General features: G+C 40.2%; 2 protein-coding genes across 3 annotated transcripts; both read right to left on the bottom strand.

The window, feature by feature from the left end:
• Positions 1-978: 978 nt before the first annotated feature.
• Positions 979-9,134, bottom strand: LOC108898593 (NACHT, LRR and PYD domains-containing protein 12-like). The gene is given in 11 exon segments (XM_018698524.2): positions 979-1,545; positions 1,718-1,764; positions 1,894-2,067; positions 2,210-2,383; positions 2,915-3,088; positions 3,364-3,476; positions 3,478-3,538; positions 3,656-5,525; positions 6,303-6,398; positions 6,489-6,818; positions 8,475-9,134. Coding segments are annotated over 11 exon segments (3,627 nt in total). The 5' UTR covers positions 8,509-9,134; the 3' UTR covers positions 979-991.
• Positions 9,135-9,274: 140 nt separating this feature from the next.
• LOC108898594 (uncharacterized) lies at positions 9,275-12,566 on the bottom strand. 2 transcript variants are annotated; one of them, XM_018698525.2, is made up of 6 exons: positions 12,400-12,566; positions 11,948-12,122; positions 11,481-11,675; positions 11,072-11,257; positions 10,599-10,754; positions 9,275-9,965 (listed from the first exon to the last, which is right to left on the bottom strand). In XM_018698525.2, the coding sequence occupies exons 1-6, from the start codon at positions 12,456-12,458 to the stop codon at positions 9,723-9,725; spliced, it is 1,014 nt and encodes a 337-aa protein (XP_018554041.1). In that variant the 5' UTR covers positions 12,459-12,566; the 3' UTR covers positions 9,275-9,722. The 2 variants fall into 2 exon arrangements, with proteins under 2 accessions (XP_018554041.1, XP_018554042.1); XM_018698526.2 differs by having other exon boundaries at positions 11,123-11,257.
• Between the last annotated feature and the right edge of the window lie 2,039 nt (positions 12,567-14,605).

Raw genomic sequence — 14,605 nt, 5'->3', positions numbered from 1 at the left:
GTGTGTCAACATTCAACATAGGCAGGGGATTAACATGTCTGCATTTTGGGAGGTGGTTACTAGCTAGGGAATCACAGGAAAAAATGTTTGGTTGTGGGTTTATTGAAATGTCAAAATGATCGTATGTTCAGTCTTTTTTGGAATAACTGATTGCATATCATACAGTTGTTAAAAATATTGTATACGTACAATAACTATCGTAATATATCTGGCAATGCACAAATTTACAACCAAACAAGTTACTATTGAAATGAAAATGATGTGGTGTATCTGACGCTGATTATTTTTGCTGCAAGTCCTCCCTCGACCTAGTTCTCCTCTTTGGCAAACCATTTCTACTCTGTATCGCTGCAGCTGGTTCTAAAGCTGCTCAGTTTTCTTAGAGAAGTCTACCTCTTTAGCGAGCCACTTCATCTCTGTGTGTCTCTCTGTCAGTGCCATTGTTTCAGTCCTGGCACTGGTGACCACCTCATCCCTCTCCTGGATGATCTGCCTCGCCCTCTCCTCACAACTGTTCTGCAGAGCTTGAAAGTTGATGACTGCCTCCTCCTGCCTGGCAAGCCACTGACTCTCCCACTCTGCACTGAACTCTAGGATAGTTTTGTGGAAGAACTCCACCTCCTTGACATTATTGCACTATTTCATACACATCCTTTCATCCAAGGAGTGAACTTCCTCCTCCTTTTTTTCATTTTTATGTCCATCTCCTTGTGCTCAGTGTCCATCTGTTTTTGTTTGGCTCTTGTGGACTTTTAAGTCTTCACCAGGTTGTCCAGGTCATTTCTCGCCATTCACAGTGATGACACCAAAGAGTCCTTCCTGTCCATCATCTTCTTTTTTTTCCTGCTCCCAGCTGATGTCTTTACTAGCGATCGTCTCCTTCTTTGCAACCAGCCAATTTTATGTTCAAGCCAATACGTTAGTCTGAGTTCATTATACTTTACCACAACTATTCCTTTAAGCATTTGACTTTAGTCAGCAGTTTGTTTCTTCAAACAGGTGACAGCTCCTCTTCCTCCATCTGACAGAGAGTCACTGAGGAGTTTATCCCGATCCAGAACCCAGGGTAGAGGGGTTTAGTGAATGTAGAGTAGAAGGTGTGGAGGTGAGTCAGAGAATCAGAGGAGACCCTGTAGAAGGACAGTGTGCCAGCAGGCCAGTCCAGATACACAGCTACTCTTGTAGTGTCATGTGGGTGGAACCATATGTTTGTTATAGTTTTATTGTGCCAGGTATAGTACCCACCATCAGTGCACTCCAGACACCAGGACTTTTCATTCCATCCCAGACAGCAGTCAATGGCCTCTCCACTCCTGCTGATTCCTTTGTAAGTCACTGCAACCCAAATCCTTCCATCCCACTCCACTTCCCAGTAACAGCGACCAGTTAGACCCTCTCTGCACAGCAACTGAAACCAGCCATCAAATCTCTCAGGGTGATCCGGATATGGCTGCTCCCCGCTCCCCCGTTTCACTTTTCTGTTTTCATCAAAGAGGATGAGGTCTCTGTCTGCTGTGTTTGGATCCAGTGTGAGTTCACAGGCATCTGATGGAAAGAACAAGCCACAAATCAAGCAGCTGTTTCATGCTTGTGTTCCGTGCATGATGAAACATTTTCTTTTAAGTCTTTCCACACAACCTAGGATCTGAATGAGCAAATGTAACAATCGTGAACTTTCAGTTTAAATTTAATTTGTGCAATCCATATAGACACTTACACTTCTTCAGACCAGATTTCAACCAATGCACTCCACTAGGATCGAGCCTTGAAAAAAATCAGGATTGAAACAACTTATTGCTTTTCCCTTGAGAAATGTTTCCATAAATCATTTACAATGTTTGAGTAACAGGAACAATGTGTGTGATCTGTCAGCTTTCACAGGTGTTTCCATACTTTAGAGTGTCCAGTCTCCACTGTGGATCATTCAATCCAGCAGACAAGAGCATCACTCCTGAGTGTCCTGGATGATTGTAGCTCAGGTCCAGCTCTCTCAGATGGGAGGGGTTGGAGCTCAGAGCTGAGGCCAGAGAAGCACACCCTTCCTCTGTGACCAGGCAGCCTGACAACCTGCGCGGCGCGCACACACACACACACACACACACACACACACACAATCACACACACACACACACACACAGTTGTGAATTTGTTTTATTCAGTTTTAACCACAATTTTTCACCATATATGAAATGAATTCAGGAATACTAACCTGAGGGTTTCCAGCCTGCACTGTTGACTCTCCAGCCCAGCAGAAAGGCACTTTATTCCTGAATCCTGCAGATCATTGTTACTCAGCTCCAGCTGTTTCAGACAAGATGACTGTGATCTGAGAACTGAGGCCAGTGCTTCACAGCTCATCCATGACAGCGTGCACAAATTCAACCTTTAAGAACAGGGGAGTAAATGAAACATTTTCCTCTGCACCGACAAATGTCTTGTTATGCTCTATGTTTGACTTTATCTCACAATTTCTGCTAGTTGTTAACACTGTTATTGTTAACAATGATACCATATGCATACATTCATATATTTAAATATGTTTATACTTTGCTGTGGTGCTCTAACTTGTTGAGTGGAATGCTGTATTGCTGACTGATTCCTTCTGGGAATATTATATTATAAAATGGAGAAAGCTAGCGGGCTGTTCGTGATACCAAACCATCTGATGAGTCACCATAGGTTAAAAAAAATCTTGGATAAAGGTAATACTGACATTTTATATGCAACCTCTGTTTAGTAATGTTACTCAGACAGCAGACAATGAGGCAGGCACTGCAAATGAACAAAACTACATTAATGTATTTTAGCTCTAGGCTTGTGTGGCTTGAGATTAAGTTAATCAGAGCAAACTGAGTATTAGTATTTTTGAAAGTGACAGTCCTTGTTTGTGGCATTCACAGCACTGAATTCTGACCTGAGAGATTCCAGTGTACAGTGCACACTCTCGAGTCCAGAAGAGAGCAGCTTCACTCCTGAATCCTGCACGTTGTTGTTACTCAGGTCCAGTTCTCGCAGATTAGAGGACCCTGAGCTGAGAACTGAGGCCAGAGCTTCACAGCTCTTCTCTGAGAGATTACAGTCACTCAACCTGAAGAATATATATAACATGTTTTTTCAAAGGCTTGCTTTAGCTTGATTTATCAGGTTTTAGGTTTGATGTTAGCAGGGTTTTACCTCTATAAATGATGATATTGATAGTTATTAAATGATTATGTCTTAGAAATTTTCAACCATGCACTGTAGAGGAAAGCACTTTGAACACAGCTTGATTTATATGTTGAATATATACTGCCACAACAGAGACAAACACAGCAAAGATGTAATTTAAAAAAAAAGGGGGAAGCCAGTAATGACAATTTTGACCTGAGCGAATTCAGTCTACAGTGTGGATTCTCCAGTGCAGCAGAGAGCAGCGTCACTCCTGAATCATAAGGGTTGTTGCTGCTCAGGTCCAGGTCTCTCAGATTAGATTGTTTCGGAGCTGAGAACTGAGGCCAGAGCTTCAAAAGTTCTCTCTGACAGATTACAGCCACTCAGCCTAATAAAGATTGATAGAGATTTTTGGAAAGAAAAAAATCAAATAATAAAAATGAAAATAATAATCCCATTCTTATGCATAAAATACAATATATGATGTTGTTATTGTAATACATACAGATATGTACTAGAGGCTTGAAATACTGGCAGCAGCCTAAGAAGACCCTCCTCTGAGGCACAGTATTTCTTAACGTCAAAGACATCATACTCTTTTTCTGATGACAGTAGGATGAAGACCAGAGCTGACCATTGAGCAGGAGAGAGATATCTTTTAGCGATACTTCCGGAACTCAAGTACTCTTGAATCTCCTCCACTAGAGAATGATCATTTAGCTCATTCAGACAGTGAAAGAGGTTGATGCTTCTCTCTGGAGACGGATTCTCCTTGATCTTCTCTTTGATGTACTGAATTGTTTCCTGATTGCTGTTTGAGGTCATTCTTTTCTGTTTAAATAGGTCTGCCAGAAGATCTTTATTAGTCTGCAGTGAGAGGCCCAACAGGAAACGGAGGAACAAGTCCAGGTGTCCCTCTGGACTTGCTAAGGCCTTGTCAATAGCAGTCCTATGGACCTCTGTTACAGATGCTTTGCAGAAAAGCATCCCCACATTTTTGGAAATTGCTTGAGATTCAGCCATCACATTCTTGCAGCTGTTAATGAATGACAGCTCCACGTAAATGGCAGCCAGAAACTCCTGAATGCTCAGATGGACAAAACTGAACATTCTGCCCTTATTCTTGTCCTTCTTCCTCCAGCGCTCCTTTTTAAAGATCTGTGTGAACACCCCAGAGTACACAGAAGCTTCATTGAGATCAATTCTACTATCTTTTAGGTCTTCCTCATAGAAGATTATGTTTCCTCTCTCCAACTGGTAGAAAGCCAATTTTGCAAGCGACTGAATATACTGAATGGTCTTTTTTGTGCCATACTTCTCTTTTGACTGCCTCATCTGAAAAGCCAGGAATTCTGTGTACATCTCAGTCAGGGTCTTGGGCAGCTCCGCTCTCTCACTGGTTTTCAGCACATCCTCCAGCACTGTAGCAGTGATCCAACAGAAGACTGGAATGTGGCACATGATGTGGAGGCTTCGTGATGCCTTGATGTGGGAGATGATTCTGCCAGCATGCTCGTCATGACTGAATCTCTTGATGAAATACTCCTCCTTCTGTGGGTCAGTGAACCCTCTCACTTCTAACATCATGTCTACAAACTCCAGAGGGATTTGATTGGTTGCTGCAGGTCGGGCAGTTACCCAGAGCCGAGAAGAGGGAAGCAGAGTCCCTTTAATGAGGTTCATCAGTAATTCCTCTACCCCAGTTGACTTCATCACATCGATAGTCTTTTTTTCTTTGGCAGTGAAGTCTAGTTGAAGACGGTTCTCATCTAGTCCATCCAACACAAACAGAAGTTTAAATTTACTCTTGTCATAGTTAGTGTTTCCTGATATCTGTAATGCTGTGAAAATATAATTAAGAGCCTCCTCTTTGATGTCTTTGGTTTCCCTGATGCATTTGTGAATGAATTTGGCGAGACAAAACCTTTTTCCCTTCAGTAAATTCAGATGGCGGAAGGTGAGGGGGAATATGAGATGCACATCATGATTGGTTCTTCCTTCAGCCCAATCAAGAATGAATTTGTTTACAAGAAATGTTTTCCCAATTCCTGCAATCCCATTGGTTAGCACTGTCCTTATGGGTCTGTATTTTCCAGAAGGGTGTTTGAAGATATCACTGGGTTGGACTGATATTTCTGTTCCAGCTGGCTTTCTTGATGCCATCTCAATCTGCCTGACTTCATGTTGGCTGTTAATTTGCATGTTACCTCCATCTGTGATGTAGAGCTCTGTATAGATATCGTTGAGAAGTTTTTTATCCTCCATATCTGACAGTCCTTCTTGTACACACATAAACCGGTTCTGAAGATTAGACTGAAGCACTTTTTGATAAGATGTGATTGGCTGTGGAGGCTTTGGTACTGGCACCATCAAATCTGTATGGTACAAAATAACAAAACAGAAGACAGAGAAAACTGGATAATCTTGTTAAGATTCAGACAGTTTCACAAATAACAAACCCTTTGATGAAAAATAAACTAAGCACCCTTAAGTGCATCTCATATAGATTTTCACAGAACAATGAAACCTGAAAATTATGGTTTCAAATTTGATCAAACCAGAGATGTCCCAGGTTGATCCTAAGGACACCACTGTACAACACTGCAGTGTTTCATAAGTTTCAACAAATCCAAGAAATGTCTGCTTTCTAGCGTGATTACTGTCAGAGTGGCAGTGTGGTCAGATGCATTGTTGTCATATCGGTATCTTGAGGCAACAAAAGGAAGTTGAGTAATCAGCAGCAAAATCCTGGTCTTAAGTCAATGGTGCAGTATCCCACTGTTATTTTAAGGCTGTGTTACCAAGATATATGACATGATGCTGAACTGCAGGTGTCGCTGCCAATGAATCCAAAAATGCAAGTAGCAGCATGAGCAAGGAGAGACCAGCTAGCAGAAAAATGGCAATTGGCCATTATACACATGATTAAAATCCACCACCTGGCTTTTACAGGCAATAGGGTATGTTACTTTGATTGCTTTTTTGCATGTTATGCCCAAAACATATCCACGATTAATTTAAAAAGTAAGTAACAACCCTTGTGACCTTTTTTGGGCACCAGCGTTACACTAACAGAAGCGGATTTAACTGATACACTAAATGGACAATGAAAATAAGACAATCAACATGAGTTCATTAAACAAAAGCTTTACCTCCAACTTGACTGCCTGTGGTGACAAGGTGAGGAGATGTATCCAGCAAGGACACTTGTCTGTTTTCTGTACCACTCCCCACATCACTAACATCTACTGCAACAAAGAAAAGAAAGAGAGGGTGGAATGTCAGAGGGGCTTCAACACCAGTCAGTTATCATGCATCTTGTAATTTCTACAGTGTACCTTTTGGTGTTGAGGTGATGTTTGGTAATCGCTGCACAAGATCATTTCTGTTGATCTTTATTAAAACCTTCCTGGTCACCTCCAGAGCTCCATAAGGGCCATAGATTTGAACCAGCTGAGCAACAGTGTCTTGCCTGTCTGCCCTCTCCAGCTTAGTCATCGGGATGGCTGGGTAAACTTCAAGATTAGGGATGATTGTGTGCATGATGTCCACCTGGTGGAGGAGCCATTTCAACTGCTTGAATTCCTCCTCCTTCAAATCCTCCAGGGTTACCCACAGCGTCTCTTTAAGCGAGGTCATTATGATTGGCAAAATGGCCTTTTTGTTACCTAGAAGACAATTATTCACTTTCCAGTTTGAAGAGTCAAGATAAATCCATGGCTCTAATTCCATCGCATACAGGGAGAGCTTTCAATGTCTATGTTAAAACTACTTTATCAGGCACATTACAGAAGGTGACTACTTGATGTACTTGGATGTTATTTGTATATACTTCCTAATTTCTATTCCCTATGTAACATTAAGTGGGTTCCTTTTTTGTCTGCACTGTGCTGCAAGGAACTTGAGTTGTTACCTAACATTAATGTGTTGTGTTAAGACTATGATTTGTTAAGAGCACTGCTCTTGCTTTTGCACAGTGGCTTGTATTGTTTGGAAGTTGTAGTTTGCTGTTGTTATGATTTCTTTTTACTTTTGTTACTTCCAAGAAAATACCCATGAAAAGAATTAAAAGTCACGAGGCACAAATTACAGAACAGCATTTAAGAGTAAAACTATAGTTCTCTAACATGAACAACCCACATATGGAACCCTCACCCCAACTCATCCTCTTCAATTTTAAATTTAGGGTTTTAGGTTAGTATAATTACCAAAGTTAAACACCATACACTTACAGAATATCGTGGCAAAGATGCAGAGTATATGAAATATATGTGGTATATGGTGCTCTGTGTTGAGAAGTTAGGAAGAATGCATGAGGTACATTTCTATGAAACTGTACAACTGTACTGCAATGAATATTTCATGTTAGTGTGAATTTCTGTTTAGTTTACATGCTTTAATAGGAATTCATCCATGGTCAGAGTTTACACGTTGACTCTGGGGAGCTGTGGCCTGCACCAGTCACTTTAAGACACCTAGAATAATAATAATAATGAGATATTTCATTTATTCTTGTCTTTCATTTTACTTATATCCAGTGGAGGGTCAGCAACAGAGCAAGAGCTTTACAATAGGTATTCAGTAGTCATAACTCAAATTAAGAACTGATCTTCAATGTATGCTGAAACACTTTTTCATTGTTCATTATGAGTAGTTGTACTTACACTGTGACTGGTGTGAGAGAACACGAGTATTCTGGTTAATACCATTGTTACTGTCAATTAGGATTTATTTTCAGTTGTCTTACTTCCAGGGTCCTGCTGCTCATCTTAATATTCACAGTCACCCTACCACGCTTTCTAGTCTATACATGAGACATTTTAAAACACTAAAACACAAAAAGAAAAAGCACACAGGATATACAGCACTTTCAGGTGAAAGTGAATGAACACAACCATGGAGATTTGTTAAAAGGGAACACAATTAAGTGTTGCAACTTGTTACTAAAATTATCTCTTTTTGATCTTTTTGTTCTTAGATATCTACTGTCAATAAAACTAGAAAAAACAGACTGTACTAAACTTCCAATAACCATATAATAGATTACTCAGATTTAATACATGTTTTCATAATACAATGTGGAACATGTGGCAGTCCATACGTCAGTCTGTTAACAAGGCCATTTGGTATTACACTGAGCACAGCATTGTGCTCAGTGTAATACTGATATTGTAATATTGTAATATTGAACATTTTCTAACTTTTTCTAACATTTTGAATGGAGCCACTCCCCACACCCTCTGAATAGTACATTAGGAGGACTGTAATTATCCAGTAATGTACAAGTGTCAGCCACTGGCAAAGCTTTAAGATAGAAGGCTTACCTGGTGAATCAGACAAAATTTCATGATGCCACATTAGTGAAAAAGCACTAATAAAAAAACTACACCGCAGCTGAGCAGCTCTACTGCACAGCACAACATGTTGATGATATGTGGGGTAACCAGTTTTACTTCCTTACTTCAGTCACAGATGCGGAAGGTAAAGTAAGGGTAAGATGAAAACATACTTGCAAGCTTAACATTTCTCAGCCAGTCAACAGCCAACATGAGCTTGATTGGCAGTTCTCTAAACCACACACCCCTCAGTTATTGTTGTTACACCTGTCAAGCTTTCTGTCCCCACATGACATACAGTTTATAGTCATCACTGTGACAGATTGATCACTCTAAATCTTTAGTCATTTTTGGATCCTTGATTCACACAGAAGGACACAATGGCTGACTTCTCATTTACAACCTGTGACTGATAATTTTGTCAATTAAAATGACTACAGCTGCCTTCAGATTTTAAGAGCTTTAGCGACTAATTTAGCTAGCTAATTAATTCGCTTCATAAGTAAAAAACAGCCTCTCCGGATGACATATTGATATTGTATTTGAGTAATTAAATAAAAAAGTTAAACGACTGAGGCTAAAGCTGAATATGCCAGGAAAAAGTCAACATCCCATGACGATCAATGTTAGAAGATATAAAAACAAAGACACAGCTCTGCTGTTTTCAATTGCAGTTAGTCCCAGTATGTGCATAAGGAAAAATGTAAAGGAAGGTGTAAAATCAAACTAATTTCCAACAGACTCCTGTGTAGCTGCTATGCTCACATATCCTTTTTGGGAAAGCAAGAAAGGGTAGATTCATGCTTTATTGTTAATATTTTATTTTGGTGATGCTATCTCAGCTTATGACCTTGGTGGAGGTTTCTTGAAAATAGATTCAGTAAAAAAGAACAGAGGAGTCAATGCCAAACTACACTCAGATATTGTAGCATCCAGGACAGTGTGAAAATATTACACAGTGGATGCACTAGTTATGAACGGGGCTTTTTTAATGTAACCTGTAAACTCACAATGTCATATAGTATGACATTCCCCCTGACTTTGGAAATAATGCCGGACTAGCTTACTATTGTAGTAAGCTAGGTAGCTGTCTGTGCTTAGATTTTAAGTTTATATTAAAGCAGACAAACACATCCAATTCTGTGATTTTGGAGAGAGTAAAAAAGAAATCACCTCCACCAAACCAGGGTGACATTAGGTGGTAAATTAATCTACAGGCAACTGTTTTTTTTTTTCTTATAACATGCTCAATTGAAAGTGTCTTTGCTGTGCCATCAGATCATCATGGTGCTCGTGGGAGCTCTGGAAGAACTGCTTTCCCCTCTGCAGATTCTGGTCCGACAGGAAGCGCTCCACGAGAGCCTGTTGGATGGCTCTACGCTCGCAGGCTTTATGGTGAACCCCATGGGTCACGTTTCTCAGAGGCTCTACTATCAGCAGTCCACTGGAACCAGGATTCAAGGCTGGATACACTTTAACCTGGCGACAGAGGAACAAATCGTTTGTTGATACTCATGTTTCATATGATCCCATGATCAAACGTCTCAAATGCCTACAGCTTTAAAATCATATCTTGAAATATTCTGACCTTGAAACAAAGCGTGAGTAACATGCAACACACATTCAGGTGTGAGTTTATTAGGTTCAAAGATCTAAATACAACAGTCCTGTAATAAATCCTCCCATCATGAAGGTCAGAATGTTAAGTTTTTGTGGAAACTGTTTTTGCAAAGGTGCTGACTCAGCTATATGATCATTTTGGAGGATGTAGTTTGTGGTGCCATTGAACTGTATAGTGTTATACTGAGTGGTGATCCACATATTTTGTCTGCCCATTTTATATCAATTGGTTCCAGAGGACCCAGGCCTTCAGTATGAGTCAGGTTAATGCTTGTGAGTTGTAATATGGCAAGATGACTCCTTCTTTTAGTTAGTTGTGGCTGCATTTTATCACTGCTCCTGTAAATGGCAATTACAGGAAATTAATATTTTGAGGGAATGATTCTCCAAGGGTGTTTTTTTTCCTCTTCACAGCAAATTGCATAATAGTATTACTCTTTTCCTTTCTACATCAAGCTGGAAATGCTTGGTTATAAAAGAGAAGAGCAGTACCTTTCTGAGTAAATATTCTCTGTAGGTCTTTAGCAGAGGCTCAACACGATGCAGGTATTGCAGACTTAAGACTTCTTCAGCTGATGAGTTGGTCAGACGCTTCCAGTGGAGGAAGGTGTGGATGTGGAGAGCAGCTCCGTTCATCCATTGCTTCACCTGTACTAAAAAGTAACAAGAATGGGGTTACTCACTCTAACCCTTAGAGTTTTTAACCATACATTTAACCCTGAGCTCACCACATTTTCTGTGGATTTTTAGGGTAAAATTTGAGCCAAGACCAGCAAACACAGGGTTAACACAACGATTATCACACTGATAGATTAACTGATGAATTATCCCAGGATTAATGGGCCAGAAGCTAGGATTTATTGGATGGTAGTAAATGGCATCCAACCAACTGCTGTTAGTAGTCATACCAAAAGTAACAGCATTAACAGTAGTTGTGAAAGAAGCAGTAATAGATGTACAAGCACCATTGTTGATATTATTTGTAGATTCTGCTTTGTATCGCAGACGAAGCCGACCCCAGCAGAGCTGACTGCAGTCCTCTCCAGAGACACCATCCTCTCATACAGCTCCAGCAGCTTGGATTGCAGCTTTCCCTCGTAACTCTCCAGCAATGCTGCCATCTTGTCATGGTCATTGGCTGCACCAGGAATCTGCAATCAAAGTGTAGAAAAATCGCAAAGATGATCTAGACAAATGGGCAGTACCTGAGCTAAACTACCAGTGTCATAGCAAAAGGTCTGAATACTATCAAAATTCTGTTTTGGCTTTGTGATTATGAGGTATTGATTGTATACTGAACACTCCCCGACTGCACTGTATAATTCATATTCAAGAGAGGGCTTGATTCCTTATTAATTAACAATTCCCATCCACCTGTTTGAGGAGCTCGCTGGCAATGGAGCTGATGTCCGACCCTGCATCAGTCCCAAACATTCTGCGTATGGGGTCCGGCGGCGGGAGTCGTGCCTCAGGGCTGCTTGAGCCCAACCCTGTGGTCTGGTGATGGGCTAGCATCTCAAACAGGACTGAAAGGGCCAGGGCAACCACACCCACGCCTCCGTAACTCACCTACAACATTAACACACACATAGGAAATTATACTTGATCATGTGGAGTATTATTAATTTTAAGGTTTATTTAAACCTTTTCGTCAAAGTTGATTTTGAAAAAGTTCTATTTTACTCTTTAGTTGAGACTGTTATAATACGATATGACATACACTCCCTGGCTTATGGTTAAATTCCATGATGGTCAAGGTTGGTAAGTGGAATCATTGTCTTTGATAGTGAATACTCAATAGTAGGGTAATAAATCTATACTATCATGATGCATTCTCTTACCGTGGTGTTTCCTCTGAAGAGGGTGCGGAGGTCACGGTTGAAGTCAAACCTCTGTGACTGGGTCATACCCCTCTGCAGGGTGGAGTACTGCTGTTCCAGAGCCCAGGAGGAGTTCAGGGACAGCAGAGAGGCCAGGGAGGCATCCAGAGAGGCATCAGGAGCTACACCTGCATTGCTGGAGAGTTAAGGGACTCTGATGTGGTGGAATTTTCAGAACTTACATTATCACTCAGCTGCTTCAGTTTGCAGTGCTTTGAGTTTCTGTACAAGACACTGAGTTTTATCTCACTGATAAAATGCTATTAATTCCTGCAGAATTTATTATAATGTTATAATGAGGCAATGGGATAGTTGACTTATGCTGAACAAGTACAAGCTGCTCTTCAGTTGAAATTTGCCAAGCTTAGTGTTCTTGAGGCAAAACTCACTGAAACCGCCACCTCTGTCCATACCTGGCGATGTCATACAGACAGTCTACGGTCTTTGGAGAAGTACTGCAATTTGTTCCCATTTCAGCATCCAGAGTGACGGTAAACAGCTGCACAGAAACTTGTGTGGTAATGAAAAACCACAGATGCTGTTGCTTAAACTTCAGCAGGAAATCACCAGTGTGTGCTCAACCTTTATTCCCTGGGTACAAAGTCTGGACATATGCAGGGTGAACACACACAAACACAGCAAACAAACTGTTCAAATATAGAGTCACCCATTCATACAGTATGTGGAACATCCCCTCTGTAAAATGCAGAAAATCTAATGACAGCCATCTGTTTTTAGGTTTCAGGTTTTCTTAGTACATGATTTGTCAGGAGGAATAAATGCAGTTGGTCTATAGTCTGTAACCATAAAATGCTGTAATGCTCTTCTACACTCCACTGTTCTGCTGGATGTCAGCTGGAGTTCATGCAGTGTGTTCAAGTGCAACTTTTAACAGAAGACGTGAGGCAAAGCATTTGCTAGGTCTACTAACATTTTATATAAATACATAGCAAGCAAAGCCTATAGCCTAATAAATACACATAACCAAAAATGAACAGAAACAGTTTTATGTCTTATATGAAATGCTTTCATGTGTCAAAGACAAGCAAAACATTGAATAAATATGGCTGATCTTTTACTTATGACAATTGCATTTTATAAGGTGTGCATTAATAACAGTCATACAGTGTGAAACACTAGAGGTGTAATTACTTAAACAGATTTATGATATACACATGTATTCAAATTTTAAACATTCATTTTTATCATTTATCATTTAAGATTTAGAATCAAGTCTCATTGATACATAGTTCTGAAAAAAAGACCTGATCTCATGGCAGAAATGGCCGAGATTACAGACACAATCAAATCAATTGTCCCTTAGCCTGAGGCCAATGTGTCCACCAAACTTCAGGGAATCCATTCTGAAGTGACAGTCAGAGAGACTAACATGGGTGAAAACATAACCTCCTTCACAGAGGTGAACCTCAACTGTGAATCAAATAAAGACATTTATATCAGTGCCTGGCACGTCAGTACATGTAATGTAATATATGTTACATCAAAACACAATAGGCCTGTATGAAACTACATGAATCAAAATAACAGCCCTGTGTCGTGTGTGTGTGTGTGTGTGTGTGTGCTTGTACATCTGTGGATACACATACATATTTTGAGCTGGCCACTGGTCCATTTAAAATACACACTCCTCAAAGTATTAAGCTCTACATTAAAAATCATGTAATTATTAGATTTTCACTGAGTTAAAATAACTTTCTAAATGTGATACTGTATGTTTACACAACTTATGGTGATTTTTAGCTCATGTTTTGATGAGTTTCAGATTTTTCCCTAATCCCACAATATATTTTCATGCTACACATGAGAGTTTAAGCAGTTGCTGTAATCATTCATCCTTTACATACTAGCCTTGAAATGGCTCTCTTCTGCTGCAACTACAGTGTAGGAAATGAACACTACTACAGTATTATTGGTATCTCCTTTCATTTTATATGGTTATGCTATGTTCTTCTCTCGCTATTCTCTACCCCCCACCCCTCCTTCTCAACCCAACCGGTCGAGGCAGATGGCCGCCCACCCTGAGTCCGGTTCTGCTCAAGATTTCTGCCTCTTAAAAGGAAGTTTTTCCTCGCCACTGTCACCACTGGTACTATATAAATAAAACTGAATTGAATTGAATTGAATTGAATTGAATTGAACAAAATCCACAGCCCTTGTTCTGTAAAACTGTATTTTTCAGCTGAAAGTAACATGAGGCTTCAAGTCATGTGAGCTCACGCTGGCTGTGTACTGTAGGTATATTGCAGGTGTTTTGTCATGTAAACCTATAGGCAACTACCAGGATGAATCCCTCTGCCTGTGGCTGAGCAAAGAAAACACTGACAAGAGAATTACAAAGAGGACATTTTGTACCATAGAACACAACTTCTTCTTGATTTATCATTCATTCATATTATTCATCTTGTAGTCTGGGAATCTTGAAATCTTTGTGAGATCCTAGTTTTGGTTGAACTTTCAAATTCATTTTCAAACAAAACAAGGACTGAACTTTGTCCTTTGTCTTTTTCCATAGAGTCAGGCTGTGAAGGGATAGGCCATTTTCCCAGCAGGCATTTTGACACTTTATTGCAGGAAAAGCACAGGTGTTACTAATAATAT

This window comes from Lates calcarifer, linkage group LG11, assembly GCF_001640805.2.
Source record: "Lates calcarifer isolate ASB-BC8 linkage group LG11, TLL_Latcal_v3, whole genome shotgun sequence".
In the NCBI taxonomy this organism is placed as follows: domain Eukaryota; kingdom Metazoa; phylum Chordata; class Actinopteri; family Centropomidae; genus Lates; species Lates calcarifer.
Note: the sequence above shows the minus strand (reverse complement) of the source record. Positions and strands in the feature narration are given on the sequence as shown.

Coding starts and splice junctions, on each gene's coding strand:
- LOC108898594 (XM_018698525.2), bottom strand. CDS start 12,458: ATGGGAACAAATTGCAGTACTTCTCCAAAGACCGTAGACTGTCTGTAT. Junction 11,676..11,947: donor TCTTCAGAGGAAACACCACG/GTAAGAGAATGC, acceptor TTAATGTTGTAG/GTGAGTTACGGAGGCGTGGG. Junction 10,755..11,071: donor TACAAATAATATCAACAATG/GTGCTTGTACAT, acceptor TTTTTAGTACAG/GTGAAGCAATGGATGAACGG.